Here is an 18,574-nt window from a genome sequence, read left to right as displayed (position 1 = left end):
ACTTTGAAGGTAGGTGATCAGCCCAGCTTCTCTTAGCCAGGAATTCTGTGGCATAGCAAGCAAGTGAAAGCAATTTGATAGGTGACTATAAACCACTAAGACAGGGGTAGGGAACCTTGGCTCTTTTATGACTTGTGGACTTCAATACTTGTATCTTTTTATTTCCTGTGTACAAATTTTAAACAAAAACTTAACATAAAACAAAAAACATTGACCTTTTCCCCCGTAATTTAAAAAGTAAAATTTATGTGTGAAATATGCTAGAGTCAAATAAATATTGCCTGACACAATTGTCCAAAATACCTGTTTTATTGTTTTAAGATTAATGATTCATTACTTCCAGCTCAAGGAAAAGCTAAATCTGTTTGCCCACTTGCCCCTGCTTTCCCTCATCCATTATGTTCTCATTTTGGTACAGTTTCTGTTGATCTTTCTAGAAATGAGAGAAGATGGCAAGGAAATAACAAGCAATAGGGAGAAAGCAGAGTTGCTTAACTCATACTTTATATCAGTCTTCACATAAAAAGAAACCATAGCCCAACATACCAAAAAAACTACTGCAAAAGACAAATTAGAAACAAAAATTAAAATAAGCAAGAAAATGGTAAGAAAACACCTATCCAATCTTGACGAATATAAATCACCGAGGCCTGACAGATTACATCCCAAAGTTCTGAAGGAGCTGGCAGATGTTATCTCAGAACCATTGCACCACATCTGGAGCACAGGGGAAGTACCTGAGGATTGGAAAAGGGCTGATGTGATTCCCATCTTCAAGAAAGGAAAAAAATGGACCCAAGAAACTACAGACCAATCAGTTTAACATCAATACCTGGAAAGATCCCAGAAAAGATGATCAAAAAACAGATCTGTGAACAACTAGAAGCAAACAAAGTTATAACCAGTAGCCAGCATGGGTTTGTTAAAAACAGATCATGCAAAACTAATCTTATTTCATTTTTTGATAAAGTGACTAAATTAGTAGACCAGCAAAATGCTGTGTACATAGTATACCTAGACTTCAGTAAGGAATTTGACAAAGTAGACCACAACCTGCTGCTTAGTAAGGCTAGAAAAAGGTGTGATAGACAACAACACCATCAGATGAATCTGTAGCTGGCTGACAAACCATACTCAGCAAGTAGTCCTCAAAGGTACTACTTGGAGAGAAGTAAGCAGTGGGGTACCACAAGGCTCCATCTTAGGTCCAGTACTCTTCAATATATTCATTAATGACTTAGATGAGGGAATAGAAGGGGAACTTATCAAATTTGCAGATGACACTAAACTGACAGGAATAACCAACACCCCAGAAGACAAGCTCAGGATCCAAAAAGATCTTGACAAACTTGAACAATGGGCCCTGTCCAAAAAATGAGTTTTAATGTGGAGAAAAGCAAAGTTTTACATTTAGGCAGGAAAAATCAAAGGTTTAAGTACAGATTAGGCAAGACCAGGCTCAAAAACAGCAACTGTGAGAGGGACCTTGGAGTCCTAGTGGACAATCACTTGACTATGAGCCAGTAGTGTGCAGTAATAGCCAAAAAAGCTAATACAATCCTGGGTTGTATAAATAGAGGCATAGAATCAAGATCACTCAAAGTATTAGCACCGCTTTACAAAACCCTAGTAAGACCACACCTGGAATACTGCAACCAATTTTGGTCACCATACTACAAAAAAGATGTTGAGGCCTTCAAAAAATGTTCAGAGAAGAGCAACTAAAATGATCACAGGCCTGGAGACTAAAACATAAGAAGAGTGGCTGCTGGACCTGGGTTTGGCTAGTTTAAAGAAGAGAAGAAATAGGGGAGACATAATAGCAGTATTCCAGTATTTGAGGGGCTGCCACAAAGAAGAGGGTGTCATGTTATTCACCAAAGCACCAGAGGGCAGGACAAGAAACAATGGTTGGAAACTGATCAAAGAGAGAAGCAACCTAGAATTAAGGAGAAACTTCCTGACAGTGAGGACAATTAACCAATGGAATAGCTTGCCCTCAGAAATTGTGAGCACTCCATCACTGGAGATTTTTAAAAAGAGGCTAGACAGTCATTTGTCTGAGATGGTAAAGGCTCTCCTGCTTGAGCAGGGAGCTGGACTAGAATATCACCAAGGTCCCTTCCAGCTCCTATTCTATTCTATTCTATTCTATTCTATTCTATTCTATTCTATTCTATTCTATTCTATTCTATTCTAATGTTCAGCTTGATTCAGCAACTTTATGCAAATATGCCCTTTAAGATTATGATTTTCAGAAATGCCATCCCCTCTTAATTTAAATAGCAAAAATTATTACTCAGTCTTCTTAATGATGAATTTCATTTCATCTGACCACTTTTGGTCAACTGTCATCACATACTTCAAATATAAAATTATCTGAAGTATTTACTTATTAATCAACCATGCAGATATTTAATTCAGGCAATACTTTCCTTTGTTATAAGAATAATATTTGTGAAACTTCAAAAATTTGTGTAAACAGTTACAGTATCGAGATTTTTGCCCTCTTATTTTTGTGAAATAATACAGTTTATACAGTTGTTAAGATTTTCATGCAAGTAAATCTGTCTCAAGTGGTAAAGAGGTCAATAATTCAATGTTTTGTCAGGCTCAAAAAACCAAGAAAGACACACAGAATTACTTCTCAGCACTTTTCTTTATTGTTTCTCACTTATAGACAGAAATCTTACCAAACTAAAGCAAACTACTTGCATCATTAAAAATATACTCTGAAAACATCTTGGGAAGGGCTATTTTGACCTTCTTTCTCCAAACTAAACTATCAAAACTGTGGTGTCTCTTTCTCTTTGGAATGGAGTCCCAGCCTTTTGGGAATCCAGATTACATTCCACCACACATAGTATCTATTCAGCATGTTTGTTAAGTGTCCCAAACACTTTTTTCTGCAGTGATCAAATTCAGAGCCTTTCCCTGTGGCATATTTTAAAAGAAGTAAATTTTCATCCCTCATTGGTTTTGGCTTCTCAGTCTTCTCAGATAAGAAAATGCACGTATAACTCCACCATTTTATCAATTGCCCTAGAACTAATTTTTTTCTAGGTTTTCACTAAAACCTAAAGCAGAAAGACATCACCTATGATGCCAGGATATAAAACTATAATGCCTTGCTAGCTAAAATATAGACCTATTCAATAGGTCTTGCTGGATTCTGGAAGCTCTCTACTCTAAATTTGGCTTATATTCTAGCTGTTCCCCCCTTTGCTTGGCATTCTGGATTGCTGGCTACCTAGTTCATAATATTTCTAGAAGCCATCAAAAGATAGGATCCACAGGCAATTTACTATAAACAAAGGCGTTCCCATAAACCTAAATGAGTATTAATCTTATAAACTATTTCACATTCACACTATAGTAGTGTTTTTAGATGGGACAGTTAGACCTATCTTCCACATTAGCAGAAGCATATAGTTCTCTCAGGTTTATCTTTTAAAATATATATCCAAGTATCTAAATGCTTAATTCAGTCAGAGGTCTACAGAGAAGTACAGAGTGAAAATAAATGGAGATTAACTAGTCTAGAATAAATAAATCTTTGTGGTTCATGAAATGGACTAAATAAATGATTTATCTCTGTTGTTCATATTATTTTCCTCGTTACATTTTGCCAACATAAAACTCTTTTTTTCAAAACGCATGAAATTTCCATTAAAAGCAATTGGATATCTGCAGTAGACTCTTCCACCCTTGTCAATTCTAATAAAATCCTGCATTTTATTATCATACTGATGCACTCACTCAAATGCTACAATAAGAATCATGCAACTTTTTGTCAAAAATTGATCAAGAAATGAAAATGCATAGAAGAGTTTCAGTGGGAGCTGTTTCCAAACTTACCACTCTTGAAACAGAAGTTTTAAAAATGTCTGCAGAAGCTTATTTGAGAATGAAACAAAAAATGGTCAATTCCTTTTCCTATCCTATACTCAGGATATATTGTGGTCATTTTAAGCATTGTTTGGAATGTGCTGAGCTGTTCTAAGGAATCTCTCTCTCCCTCTCTCTCTCCCCCCCCCCAAGTGACTCTGGGTAGCACACAACAAAACTAAAACAACAAACATTTAAAACATCTAACACTCACAAACATTAAAAACATTTTTTAAAAAAACTATAAAAACATTTCAAGAGGAATGGAGGGATGTTAGTAGTAATGGAGCCATCGCACCAGTTCACCTGTCCCCTGGGATCCAAGGCTTGATGAAATAGCCATGTTTTGAGGGAGCTTCAGAAACTTATAAGCAATGACATGTTGCCTCTGTTTTTGTTGTTTTTATGCTTAAGTTTTTATTTCTTTTTATTTCTAAATATTGCCTTGGCCAATAAAACAGTATTGGGAAAAGTATTATTCTGGTTCTGACTACAATTGGTAAAAAAAAGTTTAGAACTGTGGCAAATAACCGGTGGCTAGGTGGAATTTATTACTGTCACTGCTTCTTCTATTGAAAGAATTGGTATGTATGTACCTGCTTGCCTGCTCACCTGCCTGCCTACCTGACAACCCACATCTCTTTCTCTATCCTGTTTCAATTCGTATTTGCATTATTTGGGGATTTGTTCTTAGTTTTAAGGCAGCTGAATTAGGCAGATAGTTAGAAAGAGAGAGGGAGATTCCTCTTTCTCAATTTTTCTTTCATCCCATTTAGAGTTTAAAAGGACATTTATCTTCCCCCTATACATGCCTGGTTTATTTCACATTCACTGGCTCACACGCCATGTTGGGATAGGTCCCTGGTTAATGTCATGAAGAGTTGCAAACCAAACAGAGGAGACTCAGGGTATCACTTGAGATACTTGCATTGAATGGGTTCACCATGAAACTCCCCTAGGTGTTTCTCTCCATTAGATGTCTCTGAGCAATATCTGATTTATGGCCAAACTGGATGGAGAACTCATAAGATACCTGGATGAGCAATATGTCAGTATGCTCACTATGATAAAAAAACAACAACACTGCAGTTCTGCGTGTCTCTTTATTAGTAACTTGTATTTGTGCATACTTTTTTTTCCTAATCACTGCGCTACCCAGGTTTCCTCATATGCTGCATTTTCAAGGACAATCTGAAAACTTCACATAGAAGAGCATGTTGAGGTTTTACACATTCACATCTTCATCTAAGCTTAACAAGCTATCTTTTTGTGTTGATTTATATTGTAGAAATGTTTCTAGTGTGTGTAAAATGCAAAGAAATTCATGTATTAGCTTGGTTGTTTTGTTAAATTTTGTATCCCAGCATCCTGTGCAGGGTAGTTAGTAAATTAAAACAAACAAAATGAAATGGTAACACACACACACACACACACACACACACACACACACACACTCTCAAAAAAAGCAGAGGACATGAAAACAGCAATAAAATTCTGTGGAAGTGATTAAACTTCCAGGATTATTTTTTTTTTAAAAAAAACTTTTGCTTAGCTTTTAAACCAAATCAGATTACTCACTTTTCCAGGGAATACATTCTAGAATGTATTACCAGGGAAAGTAAGTAATCTGATATTGCTAGGAAGCCATTTTACTCTAATTGTCATCCTGTACACAAAATAAGGGAGGTATAATATCACATTGTGGTACCTTTGTTTTCCACACTTTTCTGTTCTTTTTCCTTAGAATTTGTGAAAGAACAAACGAACTAGCAGGCCAGTTTTAGTCTCTGGGATGCAAGCTGGCAATTCATGGCTTAAATAAAAGTTGTTGGTTTTTTTCCTTTTTTCCCTCCCCTTTCTTCTCCTCCTCCTCAGATCATGTTGTATGTGAAGAGGAATTCAAATATGCAATGTTGGCTTTAAACTGTATTTGCCCAGCTACATCAACGCTTATCACCTTATTAGTTCATACTTCAAGAGGGCAGTAAGTATAACATTTATCTCACTGGATAGAGTAAACGTGTGAAAGTAACTGTTAGTTACCAGTTTTCCTTGTTCCTAAAGGAAAAAATCTTTTTTTCTTTTAATTAATAGCCATTTCCCTTTTTAATGTATTGTTGAATTGTCTTCCTAGCAAAGCAATTCAGGTTTTTATTGCTTGAACAGGAGAGACTGTATATTGATCCTATCCATGGCTTAAAAATGGCTCTTGTCCACTTGATCCACTGTCCACCGACTCTCAGTGATTTGTGCTTTCTGTTTTTGTAAACATAATGAACATGGGCAATTACTGGTAGTTACTGGAAATAAAGTATAGCACTTTTGGGAGGTCAACAGATTGGGAAAGACTAGGTTAATTATTTTCAGAGTTTAGAGATTACTTTCTCCTGTGTGATCTTTCCCATTCTCTAAGATTCAAGACGTTGCCTTGTACTCTTTCTTCTGAGAGATAGATAGCGTAGCTTTCCTCTATTGGCACCCAATGCAGTTTTTGAAATCTTCACTCCATTTCACGTGGTTGTTATGGAATAAAAGATCCCTAAACTGATTAGCAATGGAGAAAAAGCTGCACTGCATTCACTTAAATAGCATTTAATTTAGCTTTAGGGAAATGCATCTATATATGCTCCCAGTAAAATAGATAGTATTAAAATTGTCTATTGGCTTCAGTAAAAGATAAACATAATAAAAGCTACTTTGTATTAATTTTTTAAAAAAAATATTCAGAAGGTTGGCATATAAATAATAGAGTTAATCTCTTCTTGAAGATACTAAAATCAACATGTAGTATCACATGTACCCTAACTATAGTTAAGGCCAAGAAGAGAGATTTACTCCAGGAAGGTGAATACTTCTGAAAAGAGATTTGTCATATTATATAAATTCCCCCTCACTAAATCTTTTAACTGTACTTACAAAATGCTATTATTTTAATTTTTTACCAATCTCTAATATCACACCCATTTTCTCAAAATTATTTTTTTCAATCAAAGCAGGCAATGTAGGTTGTTTATATTATAATCTGAAGAAAAAAGTTGACTGCTGTTCCTGAAATGCCCCTAAACCTCTAATTTGTATGTCTTTGTAAAATCCTATTATTTATACTTTTGTTTCTTAACCTTTAAATCCTTCCCTCCCTCCTCCATCCCTGATGAAACCTTAAAAAGCTAGATAGCAGGGAACAGCTGTAGCTTTCCATGATAAGAATACAAAAGATATGGCTGATATGTTTCTACTAGCTCTCCAGCTTCTAAAACAAAAGAGTCTGTCAAGCAAGGTGTGAATTTCATTGTAAAGTTATATAGTGTACTTAATGAAGAACATACAAAAGTTGGAAAGAAAAGCTATGAAACAAGCTAGAAATAATAAAAAAATGACGTGTTTAGCCTTCTGTGTGGCAGTTGTGTATACCCCAAGGTGGCCATGCTGCCAATACTGAACCAGGCAAATTTCAAGATACTAAGAGTGTGCATTTTATTAACAAACTGGAAAACAGCCTTGCCTGCTAGCTGAAAGTGGCAGAGAGAAAAATGGTACAATAACCTCATTAGCATTATTGTGCTCACCCAAGTATATGCCGAATTCTGAATTGGTGAAAATCTAGCAATTTTCAGTAAGTCACTCAGCAAGTCATATTTATTAATGTAAGACTTTATGTTAACATACAAATATTGTTTTGATAGTCATTTAATCATTATTCTGTCTTAATTTCAAATTGCATTTTATCTATGTTTATTTGGAATGTAACAAAATGTTTCCTGACCCTTTCCCCATTGTGAATTTTCCAAATAGTAAGTTTCCAAAAGCCAACTGGACTTTCTTGGTTCTTTCCTTGAAAAATGTTGTGCTTCTCATCCAGGAAACCTCTTCATTTCTGAACTTCAGAACTGAAGAAGCCTCTTGGATGTGAAGCGAAAGTCTTTCAAGGAAAAAAACCTATGAAAGTCCAGTTGCATTTTGGAAAATCATCTTTGGGATAACTATGACCTGGATGACTGACAATCTCCATAGACATGAGTAGAGTCCCTTGCCCAACTATATTCAATCTCACAGCAAAGATAGCATCCTGCAGCAATACTTAAGCACTCACTTCTGCTCTGCTCATATCACAAGGAGCATAGTCTGAGAAGATGGAGATATTTTTTTTTCTCCTCAGTACAGACCATTTTTTATTGCCATCAGCAATACAAAATATTTCAAAGGGGGAAAGGGTAAACTGCAGATGGCAGTAGATCATAGTTGTCCCAAAGATGATTCCAAAATGCAACTGGACTTTCATAGGTTTTTTCCTTGAAAGACTTTCACTTCACATCCAAGAAGCTTCTTCAGTTCTGTAGTTCAAAAATGAAGAGGTTTCCTGAATGAGGAGCACAGCATTTTCAAGGAAAGAACCAAGAAAGTCCAATTGCATTTTGGAAAATCATCTTTAGGGTTCTGTTCATGTTACATATAACTCACATGCACAGACTTATGCTAATTCGTTGTATATATCTGTGTTTCAGAGAGGGTCAACAGTCACCAGAACAGTGGCAGAAAATGTATGGGAGATGCTCAGGGAATGAAGTATATCACATTAACTTGGAGGAGAGTGTGTTTTTTGCTGAATATGAAGGAAAGAGTTTCACTTACGCATCTTTCCATGCACACAAAAAGTAGGTTTATTTTCTTACAGTGAATTGCAATCAAGATCCTTTTAAAAATTCCCCTTTTGAATGAAACTTTGACTTTAGGTTTTGTTGATTAGTGTTGTTATTGAAGTGGCTAGTATATATTAACATGTAAAAATAAAAAACTGAGGCTGCAATGTTATTATCATATTCTACTACGCTAAAGAGTTGGAAATCAACACTTTTCTTTGTTTTTCCCCTTTACCCTACATTTTTTCCCTTTCCCCTTTCCTCCCCCATTTTCCCAATATTTTCATTTTCATTTTTTGTTTTTGCTCCACTGGGTTTTCATACTATTGTTTGGATCAATGTAAGAAGATGAGCCTACAACTGAGGGCTATTGGATTGCCTCTGAATGTAGGCTATAAAAGTATTCTTGATTAGTGGGGTATCAGAGGCTGTTAAGTTAACCTCTTTTCCCAGATTAAACATTAAAATGCAAAAACAAACAAATAAATAAAATAAAGGCCAAGCTCAAAGGATGATTATAAGAGGCCAAGGTAGATGACTCATCAGTGAAGTACAATATCTTTCATTGGAAGCTAGAATTTTAGTGAAGGGAGGCCTCCATAATTCAGAAGAGCTTATCTTTGGGATATTTTACAAAGCCACTACATTTTCTAAAAGCAGAATAAAACTCATTGTTCTTGAGCTGAATTGTATACAGCGTCTTAAACAGCTAAAGTGGATATAAAATATCTTCATAGTGTCTCTCTTGATTTTATTGTAATATGAGATGCTAAGGAATGGGTGTAAGCACCCCATACTGTATGCTGTTCATTTTTTTTCCTAACTACATTTCTCTTTACTTTTGACATTAGGTTTGGTGTTTGTTTAATCGGTGTTAGGAGGGAAGATAACAAAAATATTTTGCTGAACCCAGGTCCCCGGTATATTATGAGCTCTTCAGACATATGTTTTTATATTAACATCACAAAAGAAGAAAATTCTGCTTTTAAGAAACAAGAGCAGCATCGGAAAAATCACCCAACAAGGTTGTTTTATCATGGTCCTTCTCGGCTGCCAGTGCACAGCATAATTGCTAGTATGGGTAAGCAACACAAAATAATGTTGTCTCAGTAAAGTAACGATATATGGCAGGGCTCTCCAAAGTTGGCAACTTTAAGGTTGGGGACTTTTGGGAGTTGAAGTCTTCAAGTCTTAAAGTTGCCAAGTTTGAAGACCCTTGGTATATGAGAAAGACCTTAAGAGCAGGGGAGGGGGATGAGAAAAGATGCTGCCTAGGGAATGGTTAAATAAGAGAGGGCTTAGCCCACAGCTGCATAACAGGCAGAAAAAGAGAGTCAGAAAAAGAGAGTCAGAAAGGAAGCTCCCTAACTTCTCAGGCTGTAAAAGAGATGATGCGAAATTTGTACCTTCAGACTTGCAAAATTCTGTTAATGTAGCCTTACAATAAAGCAGAATTAGTTCATTGGGTTGTATTTCCTGTCTGACAGTTTTAGAAAGGGATGTAAAGTGTAAAAGAAATCAATACACATTTTTACTCTTCTTCAAATGATGCACCCAGTGAAGTAGAGTTGGGGTGAACAGTAGAAAAGGAATACTGAACTTTCCATTTAAATAACAGATACATAAAGATGTATCATTCATATGCCAATTAGACTTGAAATGGTGCTTGCTTTTCATTCCATCAGCCAAATTTCCCATATTACTGAATCATAAATGAAACTGATTTTATTGTTCACTCTCCCATTCTGAGAAATGCCTTCCTAATGACCAGAATCATAAAGTAAATGAAATCATAATTATGGGGACTGTTGTTCAGTCTTTGCAGTTACTGGCAAAATGAAGGAGATGTCAGCATATTGTCTATATTGCGGTAGGTTATTTCGCAAAGGGTGGAGTAGAGAAACAGAAGTGGTGAATAATCCTCTCAAAGGACACCTTTACTTATGTCTTTTTTGTTATTCATGGAAGATTTCTCTGAACAAGGATTAACTTGAAATATAAATAAAATATAGTTTATTTTTTTCTCTTCTGTAATTATAATCTCTCAATAATAAACAGTCTTCTGTTACTTAAGCCACTCCCTGAGCTAAGGCATTTAACAATAGCATGTTGTCTCAAGGGAAAGTACTTAAAGGTATGAGTGATAAAGTTGTCAGGGATTAGGTTCAGTCACACATTCCTTATGTAAGACTTTGTTCTCTTGTTGACCAATCTAACAGCCTGTTAAGTGAGATATTCTACTGACTTTACTTAGTATCAGGGTCTTTATCCATCCACCTCAATCTTGATTTTTCATTGCTCCACTTCTTGAATGACTGCATGCTTCTTCCAGCAAGTCTCTGCTTGTAGGAATTCCCCAGCTTGTTCTTCTGTTTCTAGTCTCCCATACTCTGTCCTTCTTGGCTCTGGTGTTATAGCTGTTCTCCTGACTGATCCAACAAGTTTCTGTTGCTGCTGTGTCAGTTTTTATGTGATGACCATTCAAGTGAGGGGAGAATGGGGGTCATAAAAGATAAGAGGATGGAATTTGCAAACAAGCAGATGGAGAAAATGTCGGTGGCAGGGGCCCATCAATGCCCTCCCATCCAATAATGCTTATCCATCAGCCAGTAATCTCCAGTCTCAGACCATGCACTTCAGATAGCTCCATCCTACTTGCAAGGCCTTGGAGAACTCACTAAGCTGGCAGCTGACAATACCAGGAAAAAGAAAAGTCCCATACCTTGGGCATCATTTCCACCATGCCTCATACACTCTTCTTCTCGTACATTTGGTGGATTGTGAGGAGTTTAAATATTTAGGTTTTTTAAAAAATATTTTCAATACTAGTGCTATTAATAATAGGCAGCTTGGGTGTAATTCCAAAGCAAATGGAACACTATTTAAACACCATCGGCATTGACAAAATCACCATCAGTCAATTGCAAAAACAAAACAGCTTTACTTGGAAAAGCTTACATCTTGTAATGATACAGAATATAGAATAATGGAGTTGGAAGGGATCTTGAAGGTCTTCTAGCCAACCCTGAGCTTCAGCAGGAGACCTTGCAACATTCTAGACCAGGCATGTCAAACTCGCGATGTCACATGACATCACATGATGTATTTGGACTTTTTCTCCATTGCCGGCAATGGGGTGGGCACGGTTTCGGCGTGACGCATCCGGCCCGTGGGCCAACAGTTTGACATGCCTGTTCTAGACAAATGGCTGTCCATTCTTTTCTTAAAAACTTCCAGTGTTGGAGCACCCACAACTTTTGAAAGCAGACCGTTCCACCTATTAATTGTTCTCACTCTCAGGAAATTTCCCCTTAATTTTAGGTTGGATAACTATTTAATAAGGTTCTATCCATTACTTCTTGTCCTGCCCTCAGATGCTTTGGAGCAGGCATGTCAAACTCGCGACGTCACATGACGTCGCGCGACATATTGGAACTTTTTTGCCATTGCCGGCAATGGGGTGGGCACGGCTTCGGTATGATGAAACCGGCCCGTGGGCCAGCAGTTTGACACCCCTGCTTTGGAGAATAGATCTCCCCTTCTTCTCTGTGAGAGCCCCTCAAATATTGGAAGACTGCTAGCTTGTCACCACTAGGCCTTCAGTTCATTAGACCTTTAACATCTTCAAATAACATCTGTATAACCCAAGTCCTTAGGAAGGACTTGATAGGTGGATAAAAATGCAAATCCAATCTAAACATCTGGCTGACTGTGCAACCAACCACAGTACTTACAGTTCCTGACCATTTTTTCTATAGATTGGGTGGCAGGTAACAATCAGTGTGGTCTGTTATTTCATCTCAACCACCAAGCAAAGTCTTTTTTTTGTTAGTTTGTTTCTACAATCTTTTGTTTGCCTCACAAACTCAGCAAAAAGCCCAGCATACCAGTTGGTCTTGTAGTCTTTGCTACAACTGAGTGTATACCTTTGCTTAGTGGGCTAAAAAAAAGTGTGACTGCTTTACTCATGAACAAATAATATTAACAGTACAAACACACACACACACATATGCCTGATTCAGGCTCAACAAAACAGCAAAATCTTCCCTTAAATACATTGCAAAAAGCAATGTACAAAATGCAACAATGCAGCAAAGTCTTATAAATGCTTGATATTCAATCTAGTACAGGTAGCAACTTTTGAATTTATAATGTTCAGCCTTGGCAACACTTTTCAGTGAAACATCTGAATTCATGTACCTGTCTTCCTTTTCCTTCCATTACCTGTTTTCTTTCGTAGGCTCTTTGGACCTATCCATATGTCTCTCCTTCCCAGCAAAGGATTTAAAAAAAGACAACAACAATTTATCTACAGGGAAGCAGCTGTGAATAGATTTTTCCTGCCTATTAAAATGGCTCTTTTTTTGGAGAGCCATATGCTTAGCAATAGTTGGTCTGCCACAACATTCCACCCCGCATATCATACCATTCAGTCTAAACCACGAGCAGCAAGTACTGACTAGTTTTTGCTGCTACACTGGTTATACAGGTAACCCCCCAGGTACAAAGGTTCATTTAGCGAGTTTTCACAAAAATGAATTTATTCAGAAAGGGTACTTACATTAGAAATTCAAAATTGCAAGGAAAAAGAGGCCTCTGTAGCCATGTGACTTGGATTCAGTTACTGCTGCACCAGCAGCCATGTTTAACTCTGTGACTTGCTTAGGCCATTTGGGTTACAAAATGCAATTTCCTGAAGCTGGAAGTTGTTGGGATTTTTTTTGCCCTGATCACGTGGCCAAACAAGAGCCAAGCCAGCACCAGTTTGTTTTTGCTTTTTTGGTGTTGTGTGGAGAATCTGCTGCTGCCTGGGCTTGAGGACTGATTCTGTAGGTACTTTAAAACAGGGGTCCCCAACCCCCAGGCTGTGAACCAATACCAGGCCGTGGCATCCCAGCAACCGGTCCGCACAAACAAAGCCCTGTCCGTGGGATGCAGGCAACACACAAACCACGCACTCTCCAGTCTGTGGAAAAACCTTTCTCCACGGAACCCGTCCCTGGTGCCCAAAAGGTTGGGGACCTCTGCTTTAAAATATTTTTTTTTGTTACTCTATAGTGCTTGCAAATAAAGAGTTTGCAAGCACTATAGAGTAACAAAAAATAATATTTGGGAACTGCTTTGCTTTTTAAGTACCATACTTTGCAAACTATTGTGTTTGTAAATACAGTATTTTGCAAAGATAAAGTTTGTTTGCATTTTCCTTAAAACTGCTTGTCGAAATGCTAGCCAGGATCTACGCAAAGCATTCTATAACATTGTGTTTCCTTATTTTATTTTGGAAATTAGTGTATATTACTGTAGTTTGTAGGTTTTAAATTTAAATTGCCTCCAAAAGTTGTGGCTGCCCCATCAGTGGAAGCTTTTAAGAAGAGACTGGATAGGCATTTATCAGAAATACTCTATTGTGAGAGCAGTGGGTTAGACTAGATAACCTCAAGGTCTCTTCCATCTCTGTTACTGTTGCAAGCCGAAAATCCATCCCCTATCTTCCTCTAGGTGCCTGGCTGGAGACTCTTAAGCTAATTAGTGGCAAGTGGGTTTTTTTTTTAAAGCACTTGCTCTGGGCAGCTGAAGACGGTTGAGCTAACTAGCAACAGTTATTTTTTTTTTAAAAAAAAAGCATCTGCAATGGCTGCAAGCCCTGCTTGGAGGCAATTTAGTTCCTGAGCTGGCTGCACCAGAAACAGCTGATGGGCAGCTGGAGGGGAAAGCCTCTCAGTTCAATTAACGTTGCAGCAATCAGTTAACAAATCAGATGAAATAGTATATCAGACCTTCGTTCATTTAACAACCCATTTGATTCAATTCATGAATTTGATTTTAATTTTTTTTAAAATTGAGTCTGATTCATTTGATGAATTTTTTTGACTTATGAGCCTAATAGGCAGGCTCCGTTAGGTTTGTACCCTGAGGACTGCCTCTAGTGTGGACAGACAGACAGACAAAAGCCAATCACAGGCAACAAATACAAGGTCCAATCACATTGTTTAAAGGAGCGTATACTCCTGTTCTGAATTTGTTGGGATAGTTGGGTTTTTCTTCTTCTTTTGCTTCCAGTTCTGAATAGTCAAACCACCTTTGCATTCAGGTTTGTTAGCATTTAAAATCTCTTGCACGACTCTCCTTGCTAGGCCTTTTAGTTTTCATGGTCACATCATTTACAGTATGTTGATATGTCTCTCCCCCCCCTCCTTCAAATCCTAAATCATTTTCATTTTCTTCTGCTTCCTCCCGCCTTCAGGTACTGTTGCTATAGATTTGCAAGATACAGGCTGTAGATCTCCAAATGCAACTACTTTAACTCTTCCTTCAGAAGCACCTAAAACAGGCAGAAGGCCAAGCATTGCGCCTGTTCTGGAGGTTGCAGACACTTCAGCGCTTCATAACTGTGATCTCTTGAGTGATCAGTCCGAAGATGAAACCACACCTTCCGAGGAAGAAGTTTTGAATGGTCTGGAGTATGTAAAGTGCACTTTTAAATTAATATGTTTTTCAACACAACAACACCGAAAAGGGAAATTAGTAGCTTGTTTCAGAGTTCATTAGAGACGTCTCCAGATAGGGAATGGGACAACTTGCCACAGCCATCTCGCCACGGCCAACTCACCATGGCCAACTTGCTGCGGGTCAACTTGCCAAATCCAACTTGCCACGGGACAACTCACTGTGGAACAATTTAACAAATTTATCTATCTATTTATTTATTTATTTATTTAAAATAAAAAATATTTTAATTTTTGTTGATCACATTTCGTTCTGACTCTCCTTTTTCATCCTTTCTTTAAAGATTCTATTCCACCATTTCTTTGTTATTAGTGTAACTTTTGTCCAGCAATGAGTTGTCCCGCAGTGAGTTGGCCATGGCGAATTGTCATAGACCCCTCCAGATAGCTCCACAATATATACAAGTAGTCTTCATTTAGCAACCACAATCAGGACCAGCAATTCAGTTGTTAAATGAAGTGGTCCCTAGTGAAACCGCCACTGTGCTTATGATCTTAATTCAGCTTTTCCTTGCCTTACACTCCCGCAATGGTCACAATTTTACTTTTTCATCATTGCCATAACTCTGAATGGTTGCCAAACAAGGGCTACTTTTACTTGGCCTAAAGCGGGCCTACGCAATCTGTAATGGGGAGTGGATCACATTGATGAATTAAAAATCCCCTCATCAGCCACAACTTGACACTGAAACCAGCTGTTCCATGACTAGCAGAGCAGTGGCAGCATCGGAGTTGCACAATGAATTTATTAATTTTTTTAAAAAATGCTGACAGGCCATATGTTATGCAGACCTATTCTGAAGGGTCAGATGTTAACAAGAAAGATGAAATTAAGAAATAACAAGAAATAGCAGCAAAGTCATACAATACTTTTATAGTCCACAATAAGGTTAAAAAATAAAGGTTTCCCCTGTCCAGTTGTGTCCAACTCTAAGGGGCAGTGCTTGCCTCTGTTTCTTGGCCGAGGGAGCCAGCATTGTCTGAAGACCCTTTCCGTGGTCATGTGGCCAGCATGTCTATATGCCGAAGTGCACAGAACGCTGTAATCTTCCCACGAAGTGGTACCTATTTATCTACTCACCTTTGCAGGCTTTCAAACTGCTAGGTGGGCAGAAGCTGGGGCAATAGGAACTCACCCTGTCATGTGGCCCTTGGGTCTCGACCCAGGTGATCAGTTTTCCAGCTGTCAAGTTCAGTGTGACAAGCAAACTGAGCCCTTTCTCCCCCTTTTACAATTGCAATATAAAAGAATTCACTTTACAACATATAACTGAAATTAAAATATACAATGAAAAGGCACCCAAAGTCCATATGAACATTCATTTCTAGAGAACACCTCATGACAGTGACCAAACACAGGTGCAGTTGTATTGGAATCAGGGTAACTCTTATGCCTGTATAAATACTGAAGAAATTGTTTTGGTTTGACAAAGCAAAACATCCCTAGAAATGTTGCTACAGGTGATTGCTCTCCAAGGCCTCTTTTACAGCTTCCCCTGGTGCTTGCAAAAGCAGAAGGGACTTCTATGCATGTGCAAAAGATGCTGCTGTGTGCAGAAGCTTTTGCAAGTGATGTGGGAACTTACGAGGTGATACCATACAACTGTCATGGAGACAAACTAGGTTGTTTCAATCAGACACCATATGGTTTCAATGCTGTGACCTTTGTAACCCAAAGTGTCTCATCACAGCAAAATAAGCCCATCTTAGGCTTTATGTGTGTGTGTGTGTGTGTGTGTGTGTGTCAGTTTTTTATGGCCACCCATCTGGGTGGCATACAATAAAACCAAAATTAAATCAAATAAACAATAGGCATGGCTAAAAATGAAATAAATAATCCTAGATCACAAGAGCGGAGATATTATCATTAATACAGCCAGTTATTTAACTTATATAACTAGTAAGAGAACCAAATCTCGCATTTAAGGATAGTGAGACTTTTTAGGAATAGAGCAAAAGGGTACAGTAAATGCCAAAAAAATTAACATGTTTATTACACACAGAGGGAGATATAGACAAATACACATCATCCATATTTGAGTCATGGCTGAAAACTGGAAAATACAAGAGGAGAAAAATTTAACACTGAGAAACAACTGGCTGTTTAAAGAGACATTGGGCTGCTTTAGAGTTATAGGATTTAATGTTCAGTATGTCTCAAGTGTCTGCTTAAAAAAGAGAAGTTGCTGCACATCTTAGACAAAAAAAACCACAATGAATGGGTGTGAATATGCTGTTAAATGCAAAGAATGAGACCAGATTCTTCTTTGTTCTAGGTATTTAAAAGGCTATCCCCCTTATTCACCTTACATAGGAAGTTCTCCTACTTTCTGTCATCTGCTCCATGAAAAAGTGCCATTTTGCTGCTTGAGATTAGATAAGGTATGTAGATATAATACTGCTGTGCATATATTTGTTTTAAGAGGAAAAGCATTTCAACCATGTTTTGAATGCCAGTTAATACTGAGTCACTAACAGGTTGTGGTTTTGTTCGCCATTCTATTTGATAAATCAACTGTATGGCTGTAAAAACACTGTGGTTTTGGCCATATTAAATTTAAAAGGATAATCTGGCCACATCCTGAAGTATTATTCCTGCTGAAGTGGAATTTCATTTTAAAACTTGGGCTGGGTTCAAGTTTCAGTCACTGTTGTAATAGAATTGCAAGATAAAGTTCTCAAATTCTAGCTTTATTTTGTTTGTTTTTTTAAAGCTTTTGTATGTTTATATGCAGCTAAGCATAGCCCAATTTTATTTCAGCATGAGGTGATGCATGTTGAGAAAGGAAAAGATTTTCTCATCCATGGTGAGAAAACGCTGGTCTTCTTTGGTACAGGTAGTCCTCAACTTACAACCATTCAGTCTGCAAATTTTCAAAGTTACAACGGTGCTGGAAAAAAAGGACTTACAACTGGTCCACAAAGTTATGGCTCTTGCAATGCCCATATAGCATTGTATGTGTGAAGACACTTCAACTCTCCCCCTATTTTCCCCCACATCTGTGCTTTTTCAACCACCCTGAACACTGGCAATCCTTGAAGGGGGGAGTGCTGGGGCTGAAGTTCAAGTAAAGCCCCTGAGTAGCCTCAGCCAGCTGCCACCCTTCCACTTCCCTCTATTTTAGTCCTGATGCTACTGCTGCCACTGAAAAATGCCTCCTCAAGCCTCATACTGTGGCTAGCCACCACATTGCAAGCTCTTGTTGCCCCCATCCTGACTTCATAGAACCTGCCTCGCCCATCTTCTTCCTGCTGTTGATGGAGGAAGTTCCTGGCCTGACTCTATGTATGGGAAGCTACTGAGGCTTCCAGAGGCAGCTCTGGATTTTTGTAGCCTCAGAGCTGTGGTGTACCAAGAAGCCTCTGAGTCACAGTCTATTCTTGCACTCAACCCACACTGAAGCAACCCCTAACACCTGTGTGGCCTTTGCTGGGCCTCCCAGGGATTCTGCCACCTCATTATGGCAGTCCTGCACCTCTTACCTGTGACTTTCGTCCTCTTCCTGCTTAAGGACCTGCATATCTGTAATTATGGCAATAAAT

At 38.0% G+C, this 18,574-nt stretch overlaps 1 protein-coding gene across 3 annotated transcripts in view; it reads left to right on the top strand.

Moving 5' to 3' along the window:
* KCNT2 (potassium sodium-activated channel subfamily T member 2) overlaps window positions 1-18,574 on the top strand; it is a 185,323-nt gene that overhangs the window by 125,421 nt on the left and 41,328 nt on the right. For 2 of the 3 annotated variants that reach the window (XM_015813743.1, XM_015813742.1), the window contains exons 14-18: window positions 5,764-5,872; window positions 8,391-8,540; window positions 9,377-9,606; window positions 14,770-14,986; window positions 17,308-17,413. In XM_015813743.1, the coding sequence (XP_015669229.1) occupies window positions 5,764-5,872; window positions 8,391-8,540; window positions 9,377-9,606; window positions 14,770-14,986; window positions 17,308-17,413 (812 nt within the window). The remainder of the gene's footprint in view (window positions 1-5,763; window positions 5,873-8,390; window positions 8,541-9,376; window positions 9,607-14,769; window positions 14,987-17,307; window positions 17,414-18,574) is intronic. The other variant, XM_015813744.1, reaches the window with a different exon arrangement.

The sequence above is a fragment of the Protobothrops mucrosquamatus genome, unplaced genomic scaffold, assembly GCF_001527695.2.
Source record: "Protobothrops mucrosquamatus isolate PMUCROS unplaced genomic scaffold, P.Mucros_1.0 scaffold187, whole genome shotgun sequence".
NCBI lineage: Eukaryota > Metazoa > Chordata > Lepidosauria > Squamata > Viperidae > Protobothrops > Protobothrops mucrosquamatus.
The sequence above is the reverse complement of the archived record's forward strand: the minus strand, read 5'-3'. Positions and strand labels throughout refer to the sequence as shown.